This window comes from Brachyhypopomus gauderio, chromosome 5 (assembly GCF_052324685.1).
Source record: "Brachyhypopomus gauderio isolate BG-103 chromosome 5, BGAUD_0.2, whole genome shotgun sequence".
NCBI lineage: Eukaryota > Metazoa > Chordata > Actinopteri > Gymnotiformes > Hypopomidae > Brachyhypopomus > Brachyhypopomus gauderio.
The window spans coordinates 27,624,416-27,652,109 of NC_135215.1; the positions used below are offsets into that span (position 1 = coordinate 27,624,416).

General features: G+C 45.9%; 2 protein-coding genes across 7 annotated transcripts; one reads left to right on the plus strand and one right to left on the minus strand.

The window, feature by feature from the left end:
- The first annotated feature begins 91 nt into the window (after nucleotides 1-91).
- On the plus strand, nucleotides 92-27,694 carry tulp3 (TUB like protein 3). 6 transcript variants are annotated; one of them, XM_077006841.1, is made up of 13 exons: nucleotides 92-208; nucleotides 4,689-4,730; nucleotides 5,325-5,376; nucleotides 20,986-21,148; nucleotides 22,949-23,050; nucleotides 23,257-23,442; nucleotides 24,092-24,237; nucleotides 24,342-24,533; nucleotides 24,617-24,729; nucleotides 24,829-24,946; nucleotides 26,775-26,873; nucleotides 27,073-27,244; nucleotides 27,358-27,694. In XM_077006841.1, exons 1-13 carry the CDS (start codon nucleotides 192-194, stop codon nucleotides 27,489-27,491), a joined length of 1,536 nt encoding a protein of 511 aa, XP_076862956.1. In that variant the 5' UTR covers nucleotides 92-191; the 3' UTR covers nucleotides 27,492-27,694. The 6 variants fall into 6 exon arrangements, with proteins under 6 accessions (XP_076862956.1, XP_076862961.1, XP_076862962.1 ...); XM_077006843.1 differs by lacking the exon at nucleotides 92-208 and adding an exon at nucleotides 230-568; XM_077006844.1 differs by lacking the exon at nucleotides 92-208 and adding an exon at nucleotides 575-4,555.
- On the minus strand, nucleotides 11,352-17,713 carry LOC143514995 (uncharacterized). Its single transcript, XM_077006849.1, has 4 exons — nucleotides 15,854-17,713; nucleotides 15,122-15,776; nucleotides 14,952-15,036; nucleotides 11,352-11,612 (listed from the first exon to the last, which is right to left on the minus strand). Exons 1-4 carry the CDS (start codon nucleotides 15,978-15,980, stop codon nucleotides 11,352-11,354), a joined length of 1,128 nt encoding a protein of 375 aa, XP_076862964.1. The 5' UTR covers nucleotides 15,981-17,713.

Here is a 27,694-nt window from a genome sequence, read left to right on the forward strand (position 1 = left end):
GATGCTTGTCGATCTGGCAACAAATTCTCTACCGCCAATCAACGTGCCCTTCACAACCGTTACAGCCAATGGCAAGGCGTCTTATAAATATGTGCTGCTGGTAGAGTAGGACTAACTTTTTTCCCGAGGACGGTTCTTTGCGCTGGGAGGGGAGACCAACAGCTGGGGTTCCATAGCAACCGTGGATAAACATGAGTTACTATATCAGGTAAACGCCACCAAATCCATTAATGAGAGTGTAATTTCAGCACACTTATAAAACGCGGCGCAACGACGCGTCAGCACACGACCCAGCCTGCTAGCCACAGTAGATTTATTAACTTTTTTCCAGCGAATCCCGCTGCATGTTCGCTCGTCTAACGTGACACGGGAGAGCGCTAGGCGAGCTGTAGGCTAGGCCGTTAGCCACCCACACCTCCACCCGTGATTAACCGGCGGGGACAAACACTGGTCATCGTGTCTGGACACGGAGCTCACCGAGTGTTTTACTCGGGGGAGGAATAAATACAGGGAGGAATCCGTACGGACGAGTACACGCGCGCCCGGACTGTGTTTAGTAGGAGTAACGGTTAGCTCGGCTCTATTGGCTCATTATTATCATCATCAACTCATTATTACTGATATTACTCTTTTATAACTGTAAAATGCTGGTTTAATGCGTGTTAAACCGCATTTAATGCGTGTTAAACCGCTAACCCACATGCTTCTACCCAGCAAAAGCACATCTACATGCTGACAAAAAATAACACATTGTCCCGCAGTCCGTTTAATACCAGCTGCGCTTCCCTGTATTTGGGTCTAATTGAGCAAAATGACTTTTGTACATTTGTACGATATCTTTGTGTTTTAATAGAATGAAAATAAATAAAACAGATGTGATAAAGAACATAGGTGTGCTTTGATACCTCACTGCATTTATTTTGCGGTCACTGCGTTGGTATATATGAGAAAGGTAGCAAGCTAGCTCCAAAGTTTATGGGGCTCTGTCTGTAACCCTATTCAGTTTTTCCTAACCCTAGCTAGCAGACTGTGTAGTGGGAACTGTTTCCTTAATGCATTTTGCTATTCTGTGAGGAAGTTTTGCTTTTATTGCCGCTGTTTTCGTTGGTCTTTTGGTTATCTTTAAAATGGCTGTGTCCTTGAAGAAACTGAAACGCCCTGATGCTGAGTGATGGAATGCAAGATAGTTGAATGTGATTTTAATTGCAGGATGTGGTTTGGATTCATCTGTTGTTCATGCCATTGTGAAACACCAACTTGTACATCAGAAAACGTGGTGCATTGTTTCTGAAGAAATCATGATAGTGATGTTTTGGAATTCCCATTTGGATTCTTCTTTCGAGCTCCTGTGTGGGGACTATGTGTGAGAGGAGGATATGATCATTTTCCTCCTTTTTTAAGAGTCTCCCCATCTGTAATGATTTAGACATGAATGCTGGCTGTACTTTCCCCTTCACAGTGGGGTTGTTCTACCCAAGAGATTTAAAGCAATTCTCATCCCCACAGAACGTGTTTATTTTTTGAAGCTACAATCTGAACCGCAGTGCTGTCTGTTTAGAGCATAAGAAAGATGTTTCTACTCAAAGCATAAGTGGGACACATATGTGTGCTAATTGTACTACATACTGTATATGTTGTAGACAGTCTGTTCATGGTGTGGAGTAGTACATGAGTGAGTGATGAGGCTCCATATCACCACACTCAACCCTTCTCATCTTCACCTCCACCGTTGTGCTCAAAGTGGCACAGCTGCATGTGCCACAAAAAAGTACTATTTCTTAACCACTTTTCCACCCCAATCTTTGCTCTCCTGGTGATATGGTTTTTATGGTATTTTGGTGAAAATTCTGGATAGTGTCTGCATCTTAGTATAGCTGACAGTTTGTTATTATGGACTACATGGTCATTTTTGTCCATTAAATGTAATGAAATTGTTATTATTTAAAATACTATAAATTATATGCCTGACCCCACAAACCTGTGGCCCTGAAAAAGAAGGAAGTGAAAACACAATTAAACTTAATCTGTGGAAATGAGGGGTGGCAAGAATTTTAGACTGAAATTGCCTAAACTGGTTATAGTTTCAGGTTGCTATATGCTAAGACGTCTATTGTGAGACAGCCAGACGAGTTCAGTAAACAGAGTTGAGTTACTTAGTAGCTCCCAGCCAGCGCGTGCGTGTGTGTGTGTGTGTGTGTGTGTGTGTGTGTGTGTGTGTGTGTGTGTGCGTGTGCGTTTATGTGTGGTTAACCAAACAGAAAAACCTTTGATTAGCGTTTGATTAGAGTGCCTCCTCTTTTGTCTGCTTTGTCCAGGGAGCTCTTATGTCAGGTTCTGTCAGCCTGGTTTTCTGCTCTCTCATGACCTGATGCTATAGTAGCATGTGACGGAGACACAGGCCAGGGCTCTGCCCAGACTGCTATTGGAATGTTTTTCCATTTGGTCTTGTTTTGTTTGAAGAGAGTTTGTTAATTATCTCCAGAGGGGACTGTCTGTAGGTAATACTAGAAAGTGACTGATATATACCCTCACACGCAGAAAGATATTCCCAAATGTCCAGGTGTCCCAGCAACATTGAGAAGCACCCTCTGGTGATTTCCTTCTATGGATGTCATCAGTCCTCTGGGTGTAAAATCAGGCACTCCATAAACGGATATGAATGGAATGATGAGGTATTTGACTAATGCTGAAAGCGACTGGGCTGGATAAGGATGAGGATCTGCTTAGAATGCCTGTCATTCAGATGTCAGGTTTATAGCAGGTTATATGGAAGGTAACAGACATGTGTGATGTTAATTCTATAGCTGAATGTAGAGTATTGTGTTGACTTGAAAATGACTGAGTTACAGTGGTGGTTTTGCTGCTTTAGGCTAACTGGTGATGAAAACATAGTAAGACCCACAGACACGGGATTCCACTGGTTGGAAGACTAAATCATGCAAACTTAGTTATTCATGCAATCATGCAAACGGTTATTTTTATCATTGAGATTATCAGCAGAATATGACGGTCATCGTCGGATGCGGTTTTTGTTTGAACATGACGAATTCTCTGCACTCGCGGGTTCCAGACCAAAGGCTTTTTTTTTCCCCACCGTGGTGGACGGGGTGTTCAAAGGGATGTTTGAGAGGTGTTGTTGCCGTAGCAACCGCCAGATCTCAGGCCTCACCTGCAGCGGGCACCTGCGGGGGAGGGGGTGCGCAGGGGAGGGGTGCACAGGTGGAGCTGCCTCACCCACTCTGAGCGCGTGTCAGTTCAGTCTTACACACACCATGGACTCTGTGAAGCCTCCCTCTCAGCCCGTCTACAGCCGCTGGTCATACAGGTACGCGCGAACGCAACAGCACAGGGCGGAGTGGCGCACGCCGCCGAGTCAGGGGCTCGTGGTTGGTCCTGGCCATGTGGTCTCGCTGCAGTGCCGATTGCCTCTGTACATGGTCCCATATTCCTGGGCAGACTTAGTAAACCTGTGTCAGGTTTGGACTTGTTTGCTGTAACTACGCAGGTGTCGGGTGACTACTCACCTGTGTGCTGTAACTTCTTCAGTGAGATTTTGAGTCCGAGTTTAGTGACTCGCAGATTACAGCTCCAGCCATTGCTGATATTGTGTGTGTGCGTGAAGGTGTTAAGCTGTGTGTGTGTGTGTGTGTGTGTTGATGTAATAACACGCACCCTTTTTTTTGTTAGTAGTGACTGTCAACGATGCATCACTGCTCACTCTTGAAGGACATTATCGTAAAACATGGTAGCGCTGTCTCTAAAACCACAGGGTGCCGTAGCCTACCTCAGGATCTCTGTGCCGTTATGGGCTTACAGGCGGTGTGAGGTCTGTGTTTTCATCGCTCTGGTTGAGTTTTTCTGTGCTGTCATCCATCTTACTGCCTGCATGACATGCACTGCAGTAGCTCCTCTAGGCTGTTATTCTGTTTTGGTCCTTTCACTCAGTACAGTTCACCATTTTCTCTCCTCTCCGCCCCTCTCCTTTCCCTATTACTATTAGTCCTACAATGTAGTGTTTCTTTTAATAGAAACACTCTCTGGATCAGTCAGTATTATTATGCTTATCACCTAGGTTGAGGGGAAGAGAGGTAGTTTTGTTCAGCACTGGATACAATTTATTCTGAGTACAATTGAGAGTGAATGTGATGGAGGGATATTATGGTGGTAGACATTGTAATGCCAATGATCAGAACTCACACTATTCTTTCTGTACAATGACTGTAAAATACAAAATGATTGCATTGTTTGGCCTGTCTTCCTGTGAGCAGAGAAGTAAAGGTTGGAGAGTGGGTGCGTGTGTGGGTGAGTGGGTGCATGGGTGGTGGTGTGTTTAAGATATGTCAGAGCCAGAAGTCGTTGGCATGTTGACGTAGGTGCCCATTGTTACAAAGCAGGGATCATCAGCCACCTCGTCTGGCAGGACACTCGCACCATGAAACATTTAAACCCCGGAACCTTGAGTCAGGATGCGTGGCGCTAGCCCTGCAGGTGTAGAGGAGAGTCCTTCCTGAGCAGCAGCATGCTGTTCTTGGAACTGAAGGCTGAGAGGAACAGGGTGAGGTCAGCTCTGCCGCCTCAGTCAGAGAGGGCCAAGAAGTGGAAGACACTCACCATAGCTTCCCGATGACTAACCTCCTGTCATTTGGTGTTTCTCCATCCCATGTCTGACATCACATTGGGAACCAAAGACCCTCCAGCTCATCCAACTTCTCTTCTACTGCCATGGCCAGGTGAGACAGAAACACACTCGTCCACTAGAGACACCCTCATGTGTGCAGGCCTGTCCTATGAATCAAACAATCCACAGCACTCCTCAGCACTCCTACATACGTCGGCCATCCTCAGGCATTCTCACAGACCTTCCCAGCTATCTCATGATGCCTCAAAAAAAAGCTCTGGCTTCTCCACAGACACTGATACGAACCCCTCTCCACAGATGCATTCAAGTACTCATACACTCATAGATCCCCACTTCAGCACACCTGAAACAGAATTACTCCTAAACACACTAACATGCATTACAACCCTGCAAACTGCACCCATCCACAAACCCTTAAAATATTCCCAAACCCTGTTAACTTTACAACTGCACTGCTTTAAGTTAATAACCCAGCAGGTCTGAAACCTTGACCGTCTGAAAGTAGAACATTTATGAATGCTCGAGGGTGTTTTGATCCTCTGTTGTGGTCTATCAGTGGAGCCGTCTAATGAAGGTGAATTGTCGTGTGCCTGGTGGTGTTAACATTAATGGTTGGCACAGCCACAGGTTGTGAATTTGTAATTTAAGTGTAATTAAATGTTTAATGGAGGTTTTGTATTTTCAGTGCACTGGATGATGACAGTAACAGTCTCAGGCAGCAGAAGCTGGAGAAGCAGGTGAGAAATCTGATTCTGCAGCTCTGGTGTGTATGTAAACACTGAAATGTTGCTTATTGGTATTTTTAATTAACTTTATCACTCATTGGATCTACAGATCAGGGGTGGGTTTCCCAATAACGAATGATCTAGAAAGTTACGAACAACTTTAAGAACGTCAAATTTACGAATGTTTCCCAAAAGCCTTCATGTCTCCAAATTTACGAACGAGTTCTAAGTAGTTCTTAGTTGATTACGCCTCTGCTGCTGCACTGGAAAAGCTCCGCTAGTCGAAAACCGAACCACCGATTTACTTTTGCGTCGTAATAATGAAAAAATGTATGTATCATTGGAAAAATGACAATCTCTGAGCTTCAGAGTGGATACTGATTGCCAGCTAGTACATGTCCAATATCAAATGCACCGTCCCTAGCCATCTGACACACTCCAGAATTGGCCCAGATAAAGGAGTCATGAGTACTCCCAGGCCACTTGGCCACAGTGTCCATAAAGAGGCCTTGGTGGTTGCATATTACTTGTATATTCAAAGCAGAGAAGCCTTTATGCCAGATGTAGATTGGGCTCAAGAAGCTGGGAGTGTGTATGGGGAACAGAGTGCCATCCACTGCACCAACATCTCCAGGAATATTTACAATTACATGAAAACCAATTTTGGTTTAATGCAGTGGCTCCCAAACTTTTTCTGCAGTGCCCCCCTTTAGTAGATGAGAATATTTTTGCCCCCCCCCCCCCCCCCTATTGACTAGGGATGTGTTGAAAACTTACAAAAACAATAGGTTCACAACTTTGGTCAAACATGAAAAAAATAAATTGCAAGAAACCTTTTAAATGGTTCAAGAATTCTAAATATAATTGAAAATAAATAAGGAGATGAAATAAGAGAAACAGCAATACATATGCGGCTAGTTTGCAAGCGCAGACATCATGCAGAGCACAAAGCATGTAACGGCCAGAAATATGTGTACTGTTTCTTTAAGGGAGCGAGTTGAGCGCACGTATGGAATATTGTTTTTTTAGCGTTCTACCGTAGAGCGAGTCAGACCACTGCTCTTTAATTTATTTCTGTAAGTAACGCATTAAATGAGCTTTGGACAACTCACCAGTTCTTGTATGAACAGTGAAGTATTGCTGGAGCCCAGGTTTATTTTGGTCAACCAGCAAATAAACGGACTAAGTGGAATACCACCAGCGCGAGTGTTAAGGTTGAACTAACTCCGAAAAGCAAGCAATACAAGCATAGAATTAGACTGAATAGATCTGTTTTTATGGATCGGTCACATTGTCCCCGATACCCGATCTAGAATTTTTTCAGATATTAATATCGGAATCGGTGCATCCCTAATATTGACACATGTGCACATGTTTTACTTCCAAGCTCCGCGCCCCCCCGCAATAGCTCCGCGCCCCACCTAGGGGGCGCGCCCCCCACTTTGGGAACCACTGGTTTAATGTAATGCATCCATATATATATCTGCATGGGGAAGCAATGCTTTAGTAACAGCATGCACACATTTAGATACGTCAGCTTTGCTTAGGCCGTGGGGATCACCAACAGTCTGCAGAAACTATGGCATAAATGCAGAAATGTGGCATAAAATCGGAGGGCTGCCAGTAACTGCATCGTGGAGCTAAGGACAAAATTCTGCATTCAGGCGAACTACATTGCTTTGTGGATTACGTCGTCTTCTTAAATTATGTCTTCTATTCAAAGCCAATACTCTTTGAAGAGCTGCCATGTTCATCACACAAGCACAATTGCTAGCCTTAATCCAAGTTACTTATATGTGCTACTGAATAATCGATCCATTTTATTGGTTAAGTTAAAACAAGCTTATAACTTGTATCCATTTCTTTGCGAAGAATACATTGTGAAAATTCTGCAACGCTATTAACTGCACGATGATGAACAGTGAGATTTAATTAAATATTGGGAACATATCAACTAATGTTAAATAATTCAAAGTAGTACATTTGATATTTGTTGACACTTAATGTGTACACTTAATATGCGATGTAATTACTTACAATAGACTACTAGGCTAATTATACACATAAACACAAATGTTGTAATGCCGTGCTTAAAACCAGTGTCAGTGAAATTTGCGCCTCTATCCTTTTTGAGGTAGAACTGCACGTGAGCTTCGAGTTAAGAAGAACGACGTAAGTTACGAAGTTTCGTAAAAGAATATTAGTAAGTATGAGGTTACGAAGTACTTAGAGTTACGAACATTTTGGGAAACACACCCCCGATCTATATATACTCACCAGCCACTTTATTAGGTACACCTTGCTAGTACTGGGTTGGACCCCCTTTTGCCTTCAGAATGCCTTACTCCTTCGTGGCATAGATTCAACAAGGTACTGTAAACATTCCTCAGAGAGTCTGATCCATATTAACATGATAGCATCATGCAGTTGCCAGTTAGATGTTTGCCAAGAAGCACAAATAACCATAGACAGACATATAATTTAAGAACAACGGCAAGTGGTATCAGCTGAGTTAGTGCTCTGGTAAGAACTCAACAAACAGGTGGGTCTTCAGTCTATGCTTTTCACATATGTTGTGAAAAGCGCTATACAAATATATTTGATTTGATTTGATTTATGCTTGAAGATAGCAATAGACTCTGAGACTATATATAGACTAGTTCTAGCAGCTAATGGGAGATCATTCCACCATCTTGGAGCCAGGACGGAGAATAGTCTGGAGCTTTGTCTTCCATGAGACTTTAAGCATGGAGTTTCGAGTCGAGCCAAGCTTGAGGTTCTGAGTGTTTGCTGTACGGATTGGCTTTTGACCATGGACATCATGTAGGGAGGGGCCATTTTTGTCCATTTTTGGCTTTGTAAGCAAGCATCAAGGTTTTATATCTGATGCGTGCCGCTACTGGAAGCCAGTGAAGAGAGCGTAGCAGAGGAGTCACATGTGAGAACTTTGGGGTTTGAGGTTCCTGGAATGTACAGAAGCTCAGTTTTGCTAGGGTTGAGCTTCAAGTGGTGAGCAGTCACCCATGAATCAATATCTGCCAAGCATGCCGAAATATGCCTAGAAACCTGGGTGTCAAAATGAGGGAAGGAAAGAATTAGCTGGGTGTCATCAGCATAGCAATGATAAGAGAAACCATGAGACAAAATAATGTCACCAAGAGAACGAGTATATAAAGAGAAGAGAAGAGGTCCTAGGACTGAGCCTTGGGGGACTCCAGTGGAAAGTTTACATGGATTAGATGTAGATCCTCTCCATGTTACCTGATAGGAACGGTCTTCAAGATATGACTGGATCCATTTCCAAGCAGAGCCAGTCACAAGGAGGCTAGAAAGAACAGAGAGGAGGATGTTGTGGTTGACCATGTCAAAGGCTGCAGAAAGATCTGGAAGAATTAAATAGCTTGTTGGCCTTGGCAGCATGGACCTTCTCGTCACTGCTTTGAGGGCAGTTTCTGTTGACTGTGCCCATTTGAAGCCAGACTGATTAGGATCATGGAGTTGGTTCTGGGTGAGGAAGAGAGATAATTGGTCATAGACTGCTCGCTCCACAGTTTTTGATAGAAAAGAAAGAAGTGATACTGTAGTCTGTAGTTGTTCACGTCAGAGGTGTCAAGTGTTGCTTTTTTCAAGATTGGTACCACCCTTGCCATCTTGAACACGGTAGGTATATGACCCGAAACTAAGGAGTTGTTGATGATTGCTGAGATGAATGGAAGGAGTTCTCTTGACATATTCTGGAAAAGAGTGGAAGGAATTGGATCCAGTGGGCATGTAGTAGGATTGCTAGAAGTCAGAAGTTGATGTATCTTGTCTGAGGAGAGAGGAGAGAAAGCCAAGGAGTTGAGTGTTGGGTTAGAGATACTAGTAGGAAGGTTGGGAGCCGGGGAGAAGGACTGACGGACTGCTGCAATCTTCTCTTCAAAGAAGATGACAAAATCCTCAGGAGTGAGAGGATGGAGGAGGGGGTGAGGGAGGGTTAAGAAGTGAAGAAAAAATACTGAATAGCTTCCGTGGGTTGGATGCAGATGATTCAAATATCTTTCTGTAGTAGGCTGACTTTGCTGATGTGACTAGCAATGAGAAATGTTCTGGAAATTCTGTAACCCTTCAATGGTAAGCACAATAAAATTCAGAGACAGTTAGGTATCAGGTATCAGAAAAGTATCAGTAATTGTGTCCAGTGAGGGAGAAGACAGACAATTCTGATGAGGAAGGGAGGACAAAATAGTGGCAGCAAGGGTTGAGGGATTGATGGAGTGCAAATTTGGGTGAAAGTAAGAAGAATGTACAGGGGAAGTGTGAGCGGAGATGGCAGGGAGGGGGAAAGAAAAGGATAGAAGGTGATGGTCTGACAGATGGAGTGGGGTGACTGTGATATCCGATGTTCCAGTGGCTCGTGTAAAGACCAGGTCCAGATTGTTGCCTGCTCTATGAGTCGCAATGGATGGGTTAATGGCGAGGTCAAATGATGACAGCAATGGAAGGATGCAAGATGAATGAAGTTTGTCGGATGGAAGGTTGGAATGAGCGGGTTTGCTTCAATGGTGAATTGACTAAGGAGGGTATCATCAGGGTGTTCAGAGATGGTCTTCTGCATGCCTCAGTTGTTTGAGTTACCAGTCTGGCCATTCTCCTCTGACCTCTGACATTAACAAGGCATTTACACCCACAGAACTGCCGCTCACTGCATATTTTCTCTTTTTCGGACCATTCTCTTGAAACCCTAGAGATGATTGTGCGTGAAAATCCCAGGAGATCAACAGTTTCTGAAGCACTCAAACCAGCCCATCTGGCACCAACAACCATGCCACGTTCAAAGTCACTTGAATCGCCTTTATTCCCCATTCTGAAGCCCGGTCTGAACTGCAGCAGATCGTCTTGGCCATGTCTACATGCGTAAATGCATTGAGTTGCTGCCATGTGGCTGATTTGACATTTGCGTTAATGGGCAGTTGGACAAGTGTACCTAATAAAGTGGCTGCTGAGTGTATGTATAAAATATCCAGACATGTCAAGTTTGAAAAACAAAATACAGCACTGAACTGTTCATTTTGTAATTTACTCACGTAAACGAGTAAAAAAACTATTACATTAGTATTAGTACATATTAATACATTTGTACACCATTACATTAGTAATAGTACATTTTAATACATTAGTACACCATTACATTGAAATGGAAATTTTGGCCTGAAACCAAATATAAAGAAACATGTTGCCGAATGCTGAATACCTAATAACAAACATGTTTTTTTCAAGGTATTTAATTAATTTTACACAATTGCATAAATTACATAGGCTATATGTACCGCCACCTCCTCCAGGTTCAAATCTCACTCCAAGCGATCTTCAAAAGTTGGCAACCCTGGTAAAGACTGAGAAGTGTTGGATGAGCAGCAAGTGTCCATTTTAGACTATCATAGCATTTAGATATTTAGGTTAAAGGTGTGTTGAAAAGCTGCATAGTAGTTTAAATTTGTAGCCTCTATGCTGTGGTTCAACATGTTTTAAAAAGCACTCAAACAAATAAAATTACAGATTTTAAAACTTATAAGCATGACTACAATAAGTGTAAAATAATATAAAAGTAATATTAGCAAAAGATATGCCCACACTGAATAAGAGTAAAACGCTGTCAAATGCTTTAAAGACATGTTTGCATTGCATGAATTCATAAAGCAGCTTTGTTTGTAGCCGGATACAAATACATGTTATAGCTGTTTGAAGGAGGGAGCACCTTTAACCTGAAGAATTAGAATTGGAATTTAAATTGGAGAAATTCAGAAAATACATATTAGAGATGATTTCAATAAAATCATAAAAGTGATTGTGATATAATAATGCTATGATTGAATCCAATTACTTTAAGCAGTAATTTTTTTTTCTTTTCTTCACGTCGTACCCCACATACATAAATTACAAGACGGTGGTGCTCCGCTAATCAGTCCCCCCAGGTTTTCGCGGGCCTTTTTTATGATTGTTGCGGGCTAAAATGTTTGATGTTGCGGGTTTTTCAAAAAAATTGCGATGGAAGTTGCGGTGTTGTGACGCTGGGACAGAGGCAGAGGTAAAGGATGCTCGGGTTTATTATCCATAGAAAAAACACAACGAAAAGACTCGGGCTTAAAGGCAAAAACAGTAATAACAGAAAGGCGAACACAGAAGTAAAGTTCTTGGTAGTCGTAGCAGAACTCTCCCACGTAGTGAGGCGCTGAGGCAGGTGAATGAGCAGCGCTGGAAGGAGCGACCTGTGGGAATATAAAGGGAGAGCCTAACGCGGAACAGGTGTCAGAACACAGGTGATTGGGAGCGTGGGAGTGTCCTGCGATGTGAGGGTGTGTGCTGTGAGATGGAAGGCGTGGTGGTGTGTGTGCGGGTCGCTTGGGGTGCCCTCTGGTGGCGTCTGGGCCGACTCACCGTGACAGAACCCCTCCCCAAGGATCCTGCCAGCCGAGCTTTCCTCGGCCGTCCTGGGCCACGCGGAGCAGGAAGACCAGGATGCTCCCGATGGAAGGAGGCGAGTAAGGAAGGATCCAGCACCTGGGAGGCAGGGACCCACGACCTCTCCTCTGGTCCGTAGCCCTCCCAATCGACCAGATACTGCAGCACACCGCCCCTGCGCCTGGAGCTCAGAAGACGACTCACCCCATAAGCCGGACCGTCAGGCAGCTGCAGCGGTGAAGAAGGACGCGGTGTAGCCTCCGCAGTCAACGGGCCCTCCCGGAACGGCTTCAACGCAGACACGTGGAACGTCCTCGAGACTCTGCGGTCCGCAGGCAGGTGTATTTGGTAGGTGACTGGGTTTATCTGTCTAGAGATGGTGTACGGACCTGTGTAACGGTCTGTCAGCTTTCCTCTAGGTCCCAGGCGGCCGTCTCCTGTAGCCACCCACACCTTGTCGCCGACTCTATACGCGGGCGCCTCGCTCCGTCGGCGGTCAGCTTTGGCCTTGAACCTCTGTACCGCAGCCTCCAGCTTACGATGAGTATCCGCCCATACCCTCTCGCCTTCGCTGGCACCACTCCTCGACTACGGGTTGGTCCGAGGAGGCGGCGTTCCACGGATAGAGAGGAGGTTGTCTGCCTAACACGCACTCAAACGGCGTTTTGCCCGTGCTCGACTGTACCAGGGAGTTCTGAGCGTACTCCGCCCAGGTGAGTAAAGTGCTCCACGTGTTCGGATACTCACTGCAATATGCGCGTAAGAATCGTCCCAGCTCCTGGTTAATGCGCTCCACCTGCCCGTTGGCTTGTGGATGGTATCCTGAGGTAAGGCTGACCGTCACATTCAGTTTGGGTAGAAACTCCTTCCACACCCGAGATGTAAACTGAGGCCCGCGGTCAGAGACGATGTCCTCCGGTAACCCAAATTGACGAAATACCTCCTTAAACAGGATCTCCGCCGTCTCCCATGCCGTAGGTAATCCTGGTAGAGGTATGAAGCGCACCATCTTGGAGAATCTGTCCACCACGGAAAGGATGGTGGTGTTTCCGTCGGAGTCAGGCAGGTCTGTCATGAAATCAACAGCTATATGAGTCCAGGGCTGAATAGGTATGGGCAAGGGCAGTAGCTTACCCGCGGGTGGCACACGGGGCGCCTTGCTCCTTGCGCAGTCCGGACAGGAGGCTACATGCCGCATGACGTCTCTGTGCATTCCCGGCCACCAATAACGGGCTCCCAGCACCTGTGACGTCTTTGTTGATCCGGGATGACCTGTACCTAGCGAAGAATGTGCCCAACTGATGAGAGGGGTTCGCTGAGCAGGAGGAACAAACCTGCAGTGAGGAGGACACCGGGGGTGTGGATTAGCCGCCGCGATCGCCCGATCAATCTCCCAGTCCAGCGCGCCTAGGAAATACTCCATTGGAAGGACGGGCTCTTTCTCCGTAGACTCTCTGCTCTCTGGGAAGGAGCGAGAGAGAGCGTCGGCGCGCGTGTTCTTCTCTCCGGGACGGTACGTGACCTGAAAACGGAACCTGGAAAAGAACAGCGACCATCGCGCCTGACGCACATTCATACGTTTTGTGGATTTAATATATTCTAGATTTTTGTGATCAGTGATCACCGTGAACGGATGTTTAGCCCCCTCCAGCCAATGTCGCCATTCCTCAAATGCCAATTTCATGGCTAACAGTTCACGATCGCTGACTCCGTAGTTTCGCCCTGCCAAACTGAGTTTTCTCGAAAAGAAGGCGATAGGTTTAAGCGAACAATGTTTCCTGAAGCGCTGGGAGAGCACTGCCCCGACCCCTACATCGGACGCGTCTACCTCCACTATGAACGGCCGTTTCGGGTCGGGCTGGTGCAGCATAGGTGCGGAAGCGAAAGCCTGTTTGATTCTTTCGAACGCGTTTTCAGCCTCCGCGGTCCAGGTCAACCTCTTCGCCCCTCCACGCAGTAAATCTGTGAGAGGCTTGGCTATTTGGTTGTACGAGCAGATGAAACGCCTGTAAAAATTTGCGAAGCCCAAAAATCTTTGGAGCTCGCGCCGTGTGTGAGGACTGTTCCATCCCTTCACCGCCTCCACCTTTCCCGGTTGCATATGCACGGAGCCTGACCTTATGATGTAGCCATGGAAGTTCACCTCTGAGAGATGGAACTCGCACTTCTCCAGCTTGCAGTATAGCCTACTGCGCAGGAGAGTGCTCAGGACTGCCCGCACATCCCGGACGTGTTGGTCAGGGGAAGGAGAATAGATGAGGATGTCGTCAATGTAAGCGACGACACATCTATTCAGGAACTCCCGCAAGACCTCGTTGATGTACGCCTGGAAAAACGACGGTGCCGACGCCAAACCGTAAGGTAAGACCCGGTACTGGTAATGACCAGTAGATGTACTAAACGCCGTTTTCCACTCATCCTCCTCACGGACCCGGATGAGGTTGTAGGTGCTGCGCAGATCCAGTTTGGTGAACACACTCGCCTCCCGCAGCTGCTCCAGAGCCGAAGGCACCAGAGGCAGTGGGTACGAGTAGTTAACCAAGAGGGAATTGAGCCCCCGATAATCTACGCAGGGCCTCAAACCACCGTCCTTCTTCTTCACGAAGAAGACACTGGCTGAGGCGGGCGAGGTGGAGGGAGTGATGTAGCCTTGTGCCAAAGCCTCTCTAATGTACTGGGTCATCATCTGCTCTTCTTCTTGTGACAGGGGGTAGATCCTGCATTAAGGGGGAGTCGTGCCCTCTCTCAGGGTGATGGTGACATCCCACGGGCGGTGTGGCGGCAACTGCGCAGCTTTAGACGCGCTGAATACCTCCGCGAGGTCTCGGTACTGGCTTGGGATCGCTTGGGGATGAGCGACGTTGGGGCTTTCTATGCTAGTGGTTAGCATCTTACAGGGTTTTCTGCGACCCGCACGTGGATGTTTGGAAAGAGTAGACCAACGGAGAATGCGACCCGTGGACCATTTAACGTGGGGATTGTGCAGACGGAGCCAGGGAAGACCTAATGTGACTGGGTGACGTAAGTGTGACAGAATGTAAAATGATATGAATTCTGTATGACCCTGTATGGTGAGGCGGAGGTAAGCAGTGCGGTATTGGATCACGCCCCCGCCCACAGGTCGACCGTCCAGCGCCTGCACATACCTCGGTTTTTCCAGCCTTTTTAAGGGGACCCTCAGCCGCTCCGCTAGGCTCTGCTCCATCACATTCCCCGACGCTCCCGAGTCCACTAGGGCAAAAACCCCCACAGAACAGCCCCTGTTAGACAACCAGGCTTGGATGGTAAGCAAATTGCCCGTCAAGGAGTTACTCACCCGAGCTCTGCCACCGCTCGGGCAAGCGGTCTCCTTGGCCGTGGTCGTCTCTCCGATCTGCATGGGCTCAGGCCGGGGTGGTGTCGCCAGCAGATCCATGAGGAGCTCTGCATGTCCTCTCCTGCAGCAAACGATCGTACGTGACCGCGAGACGTACAACCTGCGCCCCTTCCTGGTGACACGGCAGCTCTGCCCTTAGCTCCGGGCGCAAGCTTGCGATGAACACATCGATAAGAGCCGCGTCGTTCCATCCGGTATTGGCGGCCAAGGTTCTGAAGTCCAGGGCATATTCTGCTGCATGCCGCGTGCCCTGGCGCATCCTTAGTAGGCTCTGTCCGCATGCACTGCCCTGTCCCGCATGCACTGCCCTGTCTCGGGTGGTGAAATACCTCTCTCAGCTCCATGACGAACGCGTCGTAGTCCGCCAGCAGAGCTGATTCTGATTTCATTAGCGCTGTTCCCCACTCCAGCGCTTTACTGGTGAGGCGGGACAGAACGTAAGCGATCTTCCTCTCGGGACTCAGAGAAGAGCGATACGTGAAATACAGCCCGCACTGCATAAGAAACCCCTTGCACCTGTCTGGTTCCCCTCCGCGATGAGACCTCTCTCCTCTCTTACTGGAGGAGAAGCGCTGCTCGCCTGAGCAGAGAGAGACTGCAAGCAACTCGACATCATTTGCATCATATTTCTTATTTCGGTGAGTTCTTGCTGTTGCCTTCCGATGGCCCTACCTTGCGTCGCCAAAATTTCCAAGGGTGACGGCGCTTCTGCTCCTGCTGCCGACGGCTGCTCATTCTGTGACGCTAGGACAGAGGCAGCAAGAGGCAGAGGTAAAGGATGCTCGGGTTTATTATCCATAGAAAAAACACAACGAAAAGACTCAGGCTCAAAGGCAAAAACAGTAATAACAGAAAGGCGAACACCGAAGTAAAGTTCTTGGTAGTCGTAGCAGAACTCTCCCACGTAGTGAGGCGCTGAGGCAGGTGAATGAGCAGCGCTGGAAGGAGTGACCTGTGGGAATATAAAGGGAGAGCCTAACGCGGAACAGGTGTCAGAACACAGGTGATTGGGAGCGTGGGAGTGTCCTGCGATGTGAGGGTGTGTGCTGTGAGATGGAAGGCGTGGTGGTGTGTGTGCGGGTCGCTTGGGGTGCCCTCTGGTGGCGTCCGGGCCGACTCACCGTGACAGGTGTGTTTTTGCTTTTTGTGAGTACATTGCAATAGGGAGTAAATGTTGTATGGTTTCCTCTATTTAGTAGTCCATTTTAATTATCTATTTACCTATTTATTCAGGGTTGCCAACTTTTCAAGATCGCTTGGAGTGAGATTTGAACCTGAAGGGGGTGGCGAACATTAATTGTTGACGTGGGGGGTAGCGAACGTAAGTTGTTACCAGGCAGCCTGTAAAATGGACACAAATTAAGTATTATATCGAGATCGATCGCCAGTGGTTGGCGCCAGAGCGAACTAGTAACTCATAGATATGGATCAGAGATAAATGCGTGTGTCTCACGCTCAATGCGTGAGAGTTGGCAACCCTGATTTATTTATTTATGGGTATTATGCTTCTTATAAAACCCCTGGTTTTAACACTTCAAGCAATGATTTTATTTCTCTTACTCTATGTGGTATGAAATAGTTTGGGCAGGAATGATCCCTCTCAAGATTTTGTATGCCCCGCCCTCTGAAACACAGGTGTTGGGACAGAGAATGCACAATGATCCCTCTCACTTTCTTGAAATGATCACTCGAAGTGCAACAGCTCGGTGGCAGAAATGGACGTTCCGTCTCTTAAAAGACTATGAAAAATCACTTGGAGTGGATGGGCTGGTGCTAGAAATGTTAAACTTGTTGGAAATACATGTATGAACCCATCGTTGTGAAACAATAAAACACTGAAAACAAAAAAAAAAAACAGTTTATCCCCGCTTTCATGTAGTGTACCGGGATACTGCTTTTCCCGATCTTTTTGCCGTTATTTTCGTCGCTCATGTTGCTTTCAGTCTGCTCCTCTTGAACGTATATACGGAAATAAGGTGGGAGTTTGTCGACGTCACATCAAGACAACATCAGTGATTGGTCAAATTTGCGGAAAAGTTGCGGTGATTGGCTGAAGTTGCAACACCGCCCTAAATTCGCGGGGTTTGCTTGAAGTTGCGTTGAAGTTGCAAATCGCAACATCGCAACTTTCTGGAGGGTCTGGCTAATTATGAGGGGCCGGTCTAAATCAAAAATGCCAGGGTCGTTTTTTTTGTCCCAGTCCAGCCCTGGTATCCCCCCAGAAAAGCTGGAAGACGTGGCTGGGGAGAGGGAAACCTGGGCCTGTTTGCTTTAGACTTCTGCCCCCACGACACGGACCCGGATAGGTAGATGAAAATTGATGGATGGATGGATAGTACATACTAATACATTAGCAGTGATGGCTTAGTTACCTTGAAAAAGTAATCCAATTACTGATTACTCCTTTTAAAATAACTTAGTCACGTTACTGATTACTTGATTTTAAAAGTAACTACGTTAGATTACAAGTTACTTTAGTAGTTACATTCAGCAGCAAAATTAATTTTTCCAATACTCACTTTATTGGAAGTGCATCAGAAACTGCTTAATCCAAAAATCTTCTGAAACTTTATTGATAACGCAACCCTGGCGTGCGCAGGCTCCGCCCCCCAGTGTCACTTAAAGGGCCAAGACTCCTTGAGTGGCCAAGTGCCTGGCCGTTAGGGAATTCGCCGTGAGGAGTAGTAGTCGCTACAGTATCTCCTGACATTACGTTTGTGTAGCTGCGCGGTATTATTTGTAAATTTATCTGTAAACGTAATACAAACGAACTGTTCAGTCAGACAGCTATTTTGTTGTGAAACGAAATACCATTACAATGTCAAGCATTTTAAAGTAGGCTACGTTAGCCAAAATTCCAGCACTTTTCAAACGTGTAACACAAAGCAACATTAGAATTCTTCAGGTAAATGTTACTTCCCCTGTTTTGGAGGGGTATTTCTTTACACTACCACATATCTACGGACAACACTGCAAAAAATGACTTGTAAAACGTGCTCGCGCTCTCACAGGGTCGCGCGCAGGGTGCGGAATCGAGCGCTACGGTCAGATGCAAAAGTAGAACTGAGCCAAGAAGAAAGCAAAAATATATATTTTTACTATGGAAAATAAAAATAGTAACGCACAGTTACTTGGAAAAGTAACTTTAATCTTATTACTGGACTGGAAATAGTAGCGCGTTATATTACTCGTTACTGAAAAAAGTGGTAAGATTAGAGTGACATCACTACATTAGTGAGGCATTACAGCTAGATTGGTATACTAATAAATACTATTTACTTTTGAAAATGATTTATTTGCACCTGTAACATTGCAGTCATCATAATTTTTTAATATTATCTTAGAAATTTGGATAAAATTTGGAACTCTGGTATAATTTTGAATTATTCAAATCCAGTATGAAAACATTGAAATATGGAATTAAATAATTGAATCAACCGGTAATTAAGTAATTAAATAAACAGTGGTACAATTACCACGAGCTTGGGAACATTAAATCATTAAACCAGGGGTGGTGAGCCCTATCTTCTCTGAGAATGTTATATGTGAGCAGTAATTGATGCTCTACATAAGTTTTCTCTGTTAAAGACTTTCTGTCATGTAACATTACACAGGAAACACACATACACACACAAGCACATGTAGTGAAAAAAGCCATACATGCTTGAATGTGAAATTGCTGCAAACTGGATGCAGACATCTCTTTCTCCTGTTGGACATGACCCTAGGTCCCCCCCTGTACTTGTGTAATGGTACAGCCTGTCTAAGAGTGAGGTTGCCATCTCCCTGCTTTCACCTCACTCTCATTTTCTCTCTCTCTCTCTCTCTCTCTCTCTCTCTCTCTCTCTTCACTGCTTGCTTTAGTTTTCTTCTACTTACCAACAGCACACATACATTTTCTCTCTTTCCTTCTTGCTGGTGGGAATGACTGCTTTGGTTTGGGGGGCTGATCTGAGGAACAGGAGCATGGCTGGACGTGACTCCAGCGGAGGGGGGATATAAACACTGTAGCCCTGTGTACCGCGGCTGCAGCCCACAGCCTCACACACTCCTGCAGCCCTGTCTGATTCTCACAGGATGTCCACTAAGAGGGTGCGTCAAGTTCTCTAAATTTCAGCATGTGTGTTTTTGCTTGTGTACCCTCATTCAATGAGAGAGTGGTGGGTAAGGATGGTTTTTGTAGCCTGTAATTGTGTGTGTGCGCGTGTGTGCGTGTGTGTGTGTGCGCGCATGTACAGTTGTTCATGCATACACTGAACATCTTATTGTAAATCGCGTAGTTTTTGTGTGTATGTGAGAAGGTTAAAATAAATAAGATGTGTGAGTGAGTGAAAAGTGTGTCTGCATGTGTGTGTAAGATAAGGGTGAAATGAATCAGCTGTGTGTGGTGTGGGGGCAGTCATGGTCTGGTGGTTAGGGAACTGGTTTTGTGACTGGAGGGTTGTGGGTTTGAGTCCCAGGCCCTTAACCATGACTGAAGTGTCCTTGAGCAAGGCACTTAACCTCAACTGCTCCCCTGGCACTGGGCTTGGGTACCACAGACCCCCAGTGTGCACTTTGCAAGTCGCTCTGGATAAGAGTGTCTGCTAAATGCTGTAAGTGTGTGTAAATTGTGTTTTGTCTGCATGTGTATGTGATAAAGGTTTAATGAATAAGCTGTGTGTGTAAGTGCAAAGTGTGTTTGTGTGCATTTGTCTACAGGATGGACTTGGTTATCCTGTACTTTCTGCTAATGAGATTCATTCTGAATAAATGTGGAGCTTTTTTGATGATTTGAATAATTCAGTGGGAGAGAATATTCTGTTAGGCATTATACAGTAAATGTTTATTAAAGGCCCTTTTTAAAAGCTCTGAATCCATTTAATTCTGACCTTCTGTCTCTATTTGCATATTTAATCAGAAATAAGTCCAGCTCTTTAGTGAACAACCATCATGTGATCCTATCTGTTGTAGGTAACCAAGGCAACACACCCAATACAGCAGTCCAATTAAACTTTGTGACTGTCTTAGTTCACAATTAGTTTAAACAATTCATTTCAATCTATGGTTATTTATTTTCTATGATAATGGTAATTTTAATCACCAGTCATATTTTAAACATGCGTGACACTCCACAATATTCAGATTAGAGCTACATAGGTTGATATGTGATTTCACAGGTGTGTGTGTGTGTGTGTGTGTGTGTGTGTGTGTGTGTGTGTGTGAGAGAGAGAGAGAGAGAGAGAGAGAGAGAGAGAGAGAGAGAGAGAGAGAGAGAGAGAGAGAGAGAGAGAGAGAGAGAGAGACACTTTCAAATAAAAGTATTTCAAGGACATTCAGTCTTCCATGTCTGTTTCCATAGGAACATGTGCTTCGGCCCAGATCTGAAGGGATATGTGCAAATACAGTTGTTTGAGTTTGTTTACTAACTCTTTTATATTTTATCTTCATCCACCAAATAACTCCTCCGCTCACAGATGTTTGTGAGCAGTGTAAAAGGAATCAGTGTGGAATTTCAGCGTGCTCCATTTTGTCCAGGATGTTCACAGATGCTCATGACTAGTGATGCTGCACTTCTCTGGTTTTCTGGGTTTACGGGAGTTCACGCCTGTTTTTGTTGTAGCCTCTATCAACTGTGTCTCGGGCAGTTAAACCGAGTTCACCTTTAACACCACGATTAGGTCAGCTCAGATTCACTAAACACCCTTCAATCAAACTAACAGGATCTGCGGAGTGTGTGCCTTGGGCTCAGCACACAGGACCTCGGTCACCATTACAGCGTTGTTGTTGATGTGTTACATGTCTGTCTGCTGTCCCGTGTGTAGAGGGCGCTGTTGGAGCAGAAACAGCGGCGGAAGCGGCAGGAGCCCCTGATGGTGCAGCCCAACCTGGAGGTGTGTATGCGGCGCTCTCGACCCGTCAACAGCGAGGAGAAGGCGCTGCTCGTGGAGTCCCGCCTCAGCGTCACCAGCGATGTCATCCTTGATGGTGAGAGAGAGGGGAGGGGCTTGGGACAGCAGCAGGTACAGGAGGAGGAGCTTTAGAAACAGATGATGAATGGTGAGGGCAGACTGAATGGTGAGGGCAGACTGAATGGTGAGGGCAGACTGAATGGTGAAGGGTCATGAGAGAGAGGGAAGACAGCAGCCAAAGGGAGAGAAATGAGGGATGAACACTGCATGAGTCTGGGTGTGTTTAGCCTAGGGTGCGAGATTAGGACATGGGTTAAAGTTCTCCGTCACTACGACGGATTTCCGTCATTTGATTTTTTTGGGGAAAAAATCCGTCAAATCATAATAAACCACACGCGCGTGCGTGCTATCTTTTGTGGCCGAAATATGATTCTCACTGGCGCTCATCAGCGCTGGATGGATGACGGCGGTGTCATTTGATTGACTTGCGGGTCATTCCGCCTTCAGATTTACGGACATTATGTAGAAAAGTGACCTCCCTCCTGCCTGGCGTGACCGTAGCGCGCGACTCTGTACACCTCGTGCAAACTTGCGCGAACGGCGGAGGCTAGTTGACGCGTCACATTCTTTTTGCAGTCTTGTCCGAAACGATATGTGGTAGTATAAAGAAACACCGCTCAAAAACAGGAGAATTTTAATGTTGCTATGTGTTCCAGGTTTGAAAAGTGCTGGAATTTAGGCTAAAGTACTTAAAAATGTTGAAATTGTAACTACTTCGTTTCACAACAAATATCTGTCTGACTGAACAGTTTTCTTGCATTACGTTAACAAATACGAGCCTCTTGTAATTCCAGGAAACATGAGAGAACGTGAAGACATTAAGATTGGGTGTTTTGAAAATAAACAACCATTAAAAAATGTGATAAAAAGCGAATTATTTCGAATCATTTCGAGTATATGTATAAATATTTAACTTAATTAAATGTAACATTGAAAACGTGTTGAAATGGACCTTGAAAGTGACGTGCAAGTGCTTTAATTCCACCTTATAAAGGTGTATGAACCCTGCAAACATGACTTTGTTCATTGTGCTGAGGCGCGGCGCGTGCGAAGTTACAAAATTCGAGAGGTGCACGACCTTGCGAATCACCAGCGCGCGAGGCTCTCGCGCACGGGTGGAGCCACCGCGATTACGTCATTTTCGGCGCACGCACCGCCCGCGTCGCCCGCGCCGCCCGCGCTGCCCGCACGCGCCGCGTCAAATATAATGGCTTAAACCAGGCTTAACATGGATGGTTTTGTTCTGTTTGTATTTAAAAGCTCTATCCAGTGTAATTTTTTTGTAACATACCTACTTAAAGCAGGTAATCTTACGGCTTATGTTTTTGTGAATAGTGAATTTGATAAAAACGAGAGCTTCATACCTTTTAAAACTCACCAGGATTCACTAAATTTGACTTGATCTTTAAATAGTTTTCTGAAGAGGACCCCCAGATTTATGTACATTTATTGCTCAGGTGTTGCATTTTGTCGCTTCATAGATTCTCTCTTCTCTCCTTACACAGGCTGTTTAGATAAATATACTTTATAAATGTGTTTATTGTGTAGAATTAGGCAAAAGAGGTCGTGTCCCAACTACACCACATTTTCAGTAATTGCTAGCATTGTCTTTTGCCAGGAAAAATTTTCAGTCAAATGAAAATTTCTTGCTTTAACCCATGGATTAGGAATCAGGACGTCTCCATGCTTCAGTCCCACTACACTCCCAGCACTATAAACAAGAGCCACCAAATCTCTAGATGTCAGGCTTGTTGTGATGTGATGGAGGTGTCGTCTTCGCTGTTGTGCATGAATGTGTCTGTGTGCACACGAGAAGGTGTGAAGCCTGCGGACCGGAGGGTGGAGGCTGTAGTGCAGGAGACTCCATGGCTGGCAGGCGTTAGGCATCCCAGGGAGACCTTTCAGAGAGAGTGTACAGGCAAGCAAGGGGGTGCTGCTTCCTCCCAGCTGATCTCGTCAGGGGATATGCAGCTCACACTACAAAAACCCACAAACCACAAACAGAGCAGTGGATATCAAATAAAAATCACCACTAAAACATTAGCAGTGCTGTTTTGGTCAGTTAGGAACACGCCTTTTTCTCAGCCCAGGCAGTGGTGTTAAAGCAGTCCACTCTTCCAGCAGGTATCGATGGGCCCGCGGCTTTCCTGGGCTCAGAAGCTCCTGATCCGGGGTCCAATATCAGAGTGCTGTCAGTACGTCAACCGGAGAAGCCCTCTCCCCCTCCAGCTGAGGAGCCAGAGAGAGACGGAGACACGGACGCACTGTTGGAGCCCAAAACGGACATTCACACACTGCTACAGAGACGAGGTGACTACATAAACACACACACACACACACACACACACACACACACACACACACACACACACACACACACACACACACACACAGAGTGTGATGAGTCTCCTGCGCTGCCTGGCCTCTATGTTTGCTGTGGGGTGCGCGGAGTGAGTCAGTGAGTGTGCACTGCCATTTACTCGGCTCTTCTCTGAGGACACTCAGAGTGAACAGTTCACTCCCAAAACACCCCATAGGATCATACAGAGGCACTTCTGTTTTTATTTGGCTACTGCCAAATACTTCATACTACATTCCTATGAAAATTGCAGTCTTTGACTGAAGCTTTAGCAGGAACCAACTCATAAACAGCGAGATTAAACACTGTCCTTTGAAGCCCATCTAGTGTATTTAAAATTATTGTCTTACCTCAGCATTGTACTGTACTGTACAACCCTGCCATGGTTATAACTCAGAGATCCCACCATATAAGAACACAAAAAACTTTAAGTCCACCTATATGAACTATTAAAATCCCTTTTACTGTCTCCAAAATAAAAAACCCTCTATCTGTGGCTTTGTTGGAAGGTTCGAATATTGAGAGTGCTGTATGTGAGAGCTAACATGGCTCATACCAGGGAATCACTGCCTGTTTTGTCATTCTCAATTTCCTCCTCAGGACTCTCAGGCAGTATGAACTATGATGAAGTCAGCGATGATGATGATGATGATGAGGAGGAGGAATCTGAAGACAGAGTCCGCTCACTTTCTCCTAACACGGAGTCCACACGTCCTGCCTCCGCCTCAAGCACCAAGTCCAGCACCGTGGGTCCCCTGTGTCTCCACACACACCCACACACACACACACACACACACACACACACACACACTTGTGAAGTGATTCAGCCTGGTGTTTCTGGCCCCATCAGGAGTGTGTGGCAGTGGGCTCACCCATGGTGGAGGGACCTTCCGTCGAGGTGGACAACCTGGAGGAGTTTGTGGTGCGGCCGGCCCCACGGGGCGTTACGGTCAAGTGCCGCATCACAAGAGATAAGAAGGGCATGGACCGCGGCCTGTACCCCACCTACTTCATGCACCTGGAACGAGAGGACGGCAAGAAGGTCAGAGGACCGTCCGGTGTTCCGACAGCGCCAGACGCCGCTCAGACGCCTCAGCAGTCTCACTCTGCCTGTCTTTCTCTCAGCTGTTCCTGTTGGCTGGCAGGAAAAGGAAAAAGAGCAAGACCTCAAACTATCTGATCTCTGTGGACGCCACGGACCTCTCTCGTGAAGGGGAGAGCTTCGTAGGGAAGCTGAGGTGAGTGGGCGTGGCTGCCAGAGCAAAGCCTCTTCTCCACACTGCCTTATTTCTCACAGAGTGTCTGGACAGTCTCATGGGTCTGCTTGTCCACCACAGGTCGAATCTGATGGGGACCAAGTTCACGGTATATGATAACGGTACAAACCCTAGCAAGAACCCAGGAGCTTTACTGGAAGAGAGCAACACGCGGCAGGAGCTAGCAGCTATCTGCTATGTGGGTTTATGAAGTTACAAATGTATACACACACACACATACACGGCAGGAGCTAGCAGCTATCTGCTACAGTGCCTTGCAAAAGTATTCACCCCCTTGGATTTTTCCCTATTTTACTACAATACAACCTGTATGTTTTTTTTTATCTGAATTGAATGTGATGCATCTGCACAAAATAGTCTATGTTTTAGAAGTGAAATGAGAAAAAAAAAAATGTATATAAAGAATATGAAAAAAAAACTGAAAATTGGCATGTGCATATGTATTCACTCCCTTTGTTATGAAGCCCCTAAAAAGTTCTGGTGCAACCAATTACCTTCAGAAGTCACATGCTTAGTGAAATTAAGGCCACCTGTGTGCACATGATCTGTCAGTATATACACACCTATACACACGCCCCAGAGGCTGCAACACCATTAAGCTAACCAAACAACACCATGAAGACCAAGGAGCCCTCCAAGCAAGTCAACGATAAAGTTGTAGAGAAGTATAAGTCAGGGTTGGGTTATAAAAAATGTACAAATCTCTGATGATCCCCCGGAGCACCATCAAATCCATCATCATCAAATGGAAAGAACATGGTACCACAACAAACCTGCCAAGAGGGGGCCGCCCACCAAAACTCTCAGCCCGGTCAAGGAGGGCATTAATCAGAGAGGCAGCACAGAGACCAAAGGTAACCCTGAAGGAGCTGCAGAGTTCCCAAGCAGAGACTGGAGTATCTGTCTATATGACCACAATAAGCCGTACACTCCATAGAGCTGGGCTTTATGGAAGAGTGGCCAGAAAAAAACCTTTACTTACAGGCAAAAATAGGAAGGCTTGTTTCGAGTTTGCAAAAAGGCATGTGGGAGACTCCCAAACTGTATGGAGGAAGGTACTGTGGTCAGATGAGACCAAAATTTAACTTTTTGGCCACCAAGGAAAACACTATGTCTGGCGCAAACCCAACACATCTCATCACCCCAAGAACACCATCCCGACAGTGAAACATGGTGGTGGAGGCATCATGCTGTGGGGATGTTTTTCAGCAGCAGGGACTGGAAAACTGGTCCGAGTCGAGGGGAAGCTGGATGGTGCTAAATACAGGGATATTCTTGAGCAAAACCTGTTTACGTCTGTCAGTGATTTGAGACTAGGGCGGAGATTTACCTTCCAACAGGACAATGACCCAAAGCATACTGCTAAAGCAACACTTGAGTGGTTTAAGAGGAAATGTGTAAACATATTGGAATGGCCTAGTCAAAGCTCAAACCTTAATCCAATTGAGAATCTGTGGTCAGACTTGAAGATTGCTGTTCACCAATGGAAACCATCTAACTTGAAGGAGCTGGAGCAGTTTTGCCATGAGGAATGGGCAAAAATTCCAGTGGCAATATGTGGCAAGCTCATAGAGACTTATCCAAAGCGACTTGCAGTTGTAATTGCTGCAAAAGGTGGCTCTACAAAGTACTGACTTACGGGGGTGAATAGTTATGCACACTGATGTTTTCAGTTATCTTGTCCTATTTGTTTGCTTCACAATAAAAACGATGTTAAATTTTGAAAGTTGTAGGCATGGTCTGTAAATTAAATCATGCAGACCCTCAAATATTCCCTTTGAATTCCAAGTTGTGAGGTAACAAAATGTGAAAAATGTAAAGGGGGTGAATACTTTCGCAAGGCACTGTATGTGGGTTTATGCAGTCACACTTACACACACACACACGTTCTTACAGAAGGTAACAGTCTATTGTGTAGGTATATGCAGTTACGCTTGGTTGCTCATGTTCTGTTCTGCCCAGCGTCACAGCTGAGTGAACTTGTGTGCCTCATATTCCATCTGTAGGAGACCAATGTGCTGGGATTTAAAGGGCCACGTAAGATGACCGTCATCATTCCAGGAATGAATATGAACTTTGAGCGCGTTCCTGTTCGCCCCACTAATGTGAGTTGGATATTCACTAATGGTTTATTTCTCACTGTGGATGGCCACTCCCACCCTCTCACATGGCCACTCCCACCCTTTCACTCCCTCATGGCTGTGTGAGCTGTGGTGAGCCATGCAGCTTTTTTCTTGACATATTCCATACAGGGGTTTATGTTTTAAATCAGTTTTATAATACCTATATGTAACTATTTTTAAGGACCAGGAGTCATTACTGAGTAAATGGCAGAGTCGGGCGATGGAGAATCTGATTGAGCTGCACAATAAAGCCCCGGTGTGGAACGATGACACTCAGTCCTACGTGCTTAACTTCCATGGCAGGGTCACGCAGGCCTCTGTGAAGAACTTTCAGATCGTCCACGACAATGATCGTGAGTTCACGAACACTTACTCGTGCTCATCCATGTCCTTGCACGGCTGCTTCCTCTGTGTCTCACGCTGGCCGTCTTCCTGTCCTCTCCTCTCTGGTTGTGTGTCTCTGCAGCGGACTACATTGTGATGCAGTTTGGTCGTGTGGCGGAGGACGTGTTCACGCTGGACTATAACTACCCCATGTGTGCCCTGCAGGCCTTTGCCATAGGCCTGTCCAGCTTTGACAGCAAACTCGCCTGCGAGTGATACACGCAGTCCACCTCCATGCGCTCACTCTCTCTCACACACACACACACACACACACACACACACACACACACACACACACACACTCCTTTACACACACCCATGGCAGCCTGTTGCATTAAAAACAGCTTCCTTTGAGACAATTGGTTCCGGCACTCCAAGCAATGAAATAAGTGTGCTGGAAAAAGCATCTTAAATGTATT

Coding starts and splice junctions, on each gene's coding strand:
- LOC143514995 (XM_077006849.1), bottom strand. CDS start 15,980: ATGGATAATAAACCCGAGCATCCTTTACCTCTGCCTCTTGCTGCCTCT. Junction 15,777..15,853: donor GGAAATTTTGGCGACGCAAG/GTAGGGCCATCG, acceptor AGTTGCTTGCAG/TCTCTCTCTGCTCAGGCGAG. Junction 11,613..14,951: donor AAAAGGCTGGAAAAACCGAG/GTATGTGCAGGC, acceptor ATATTCCCACAG/GTCGCTCCTTCCAGCGCTGC.
- tulp3 (XM_077006841.1), top strand. Junction 23,443..24,091: donor CACACTGCTACAGAGACGAG/GTGACTACATAA, acceptor TTTCCTCCTCAG/GACTCTCAGGCAGTATGAAC. Junction 24,238..24,341: donor CAAGCACCAAGTCCAGCACC/GTGGGTCCCCTG, acceptor TGGCCCCATCAG/GAGTGTGTGGCAGTGGGCTC.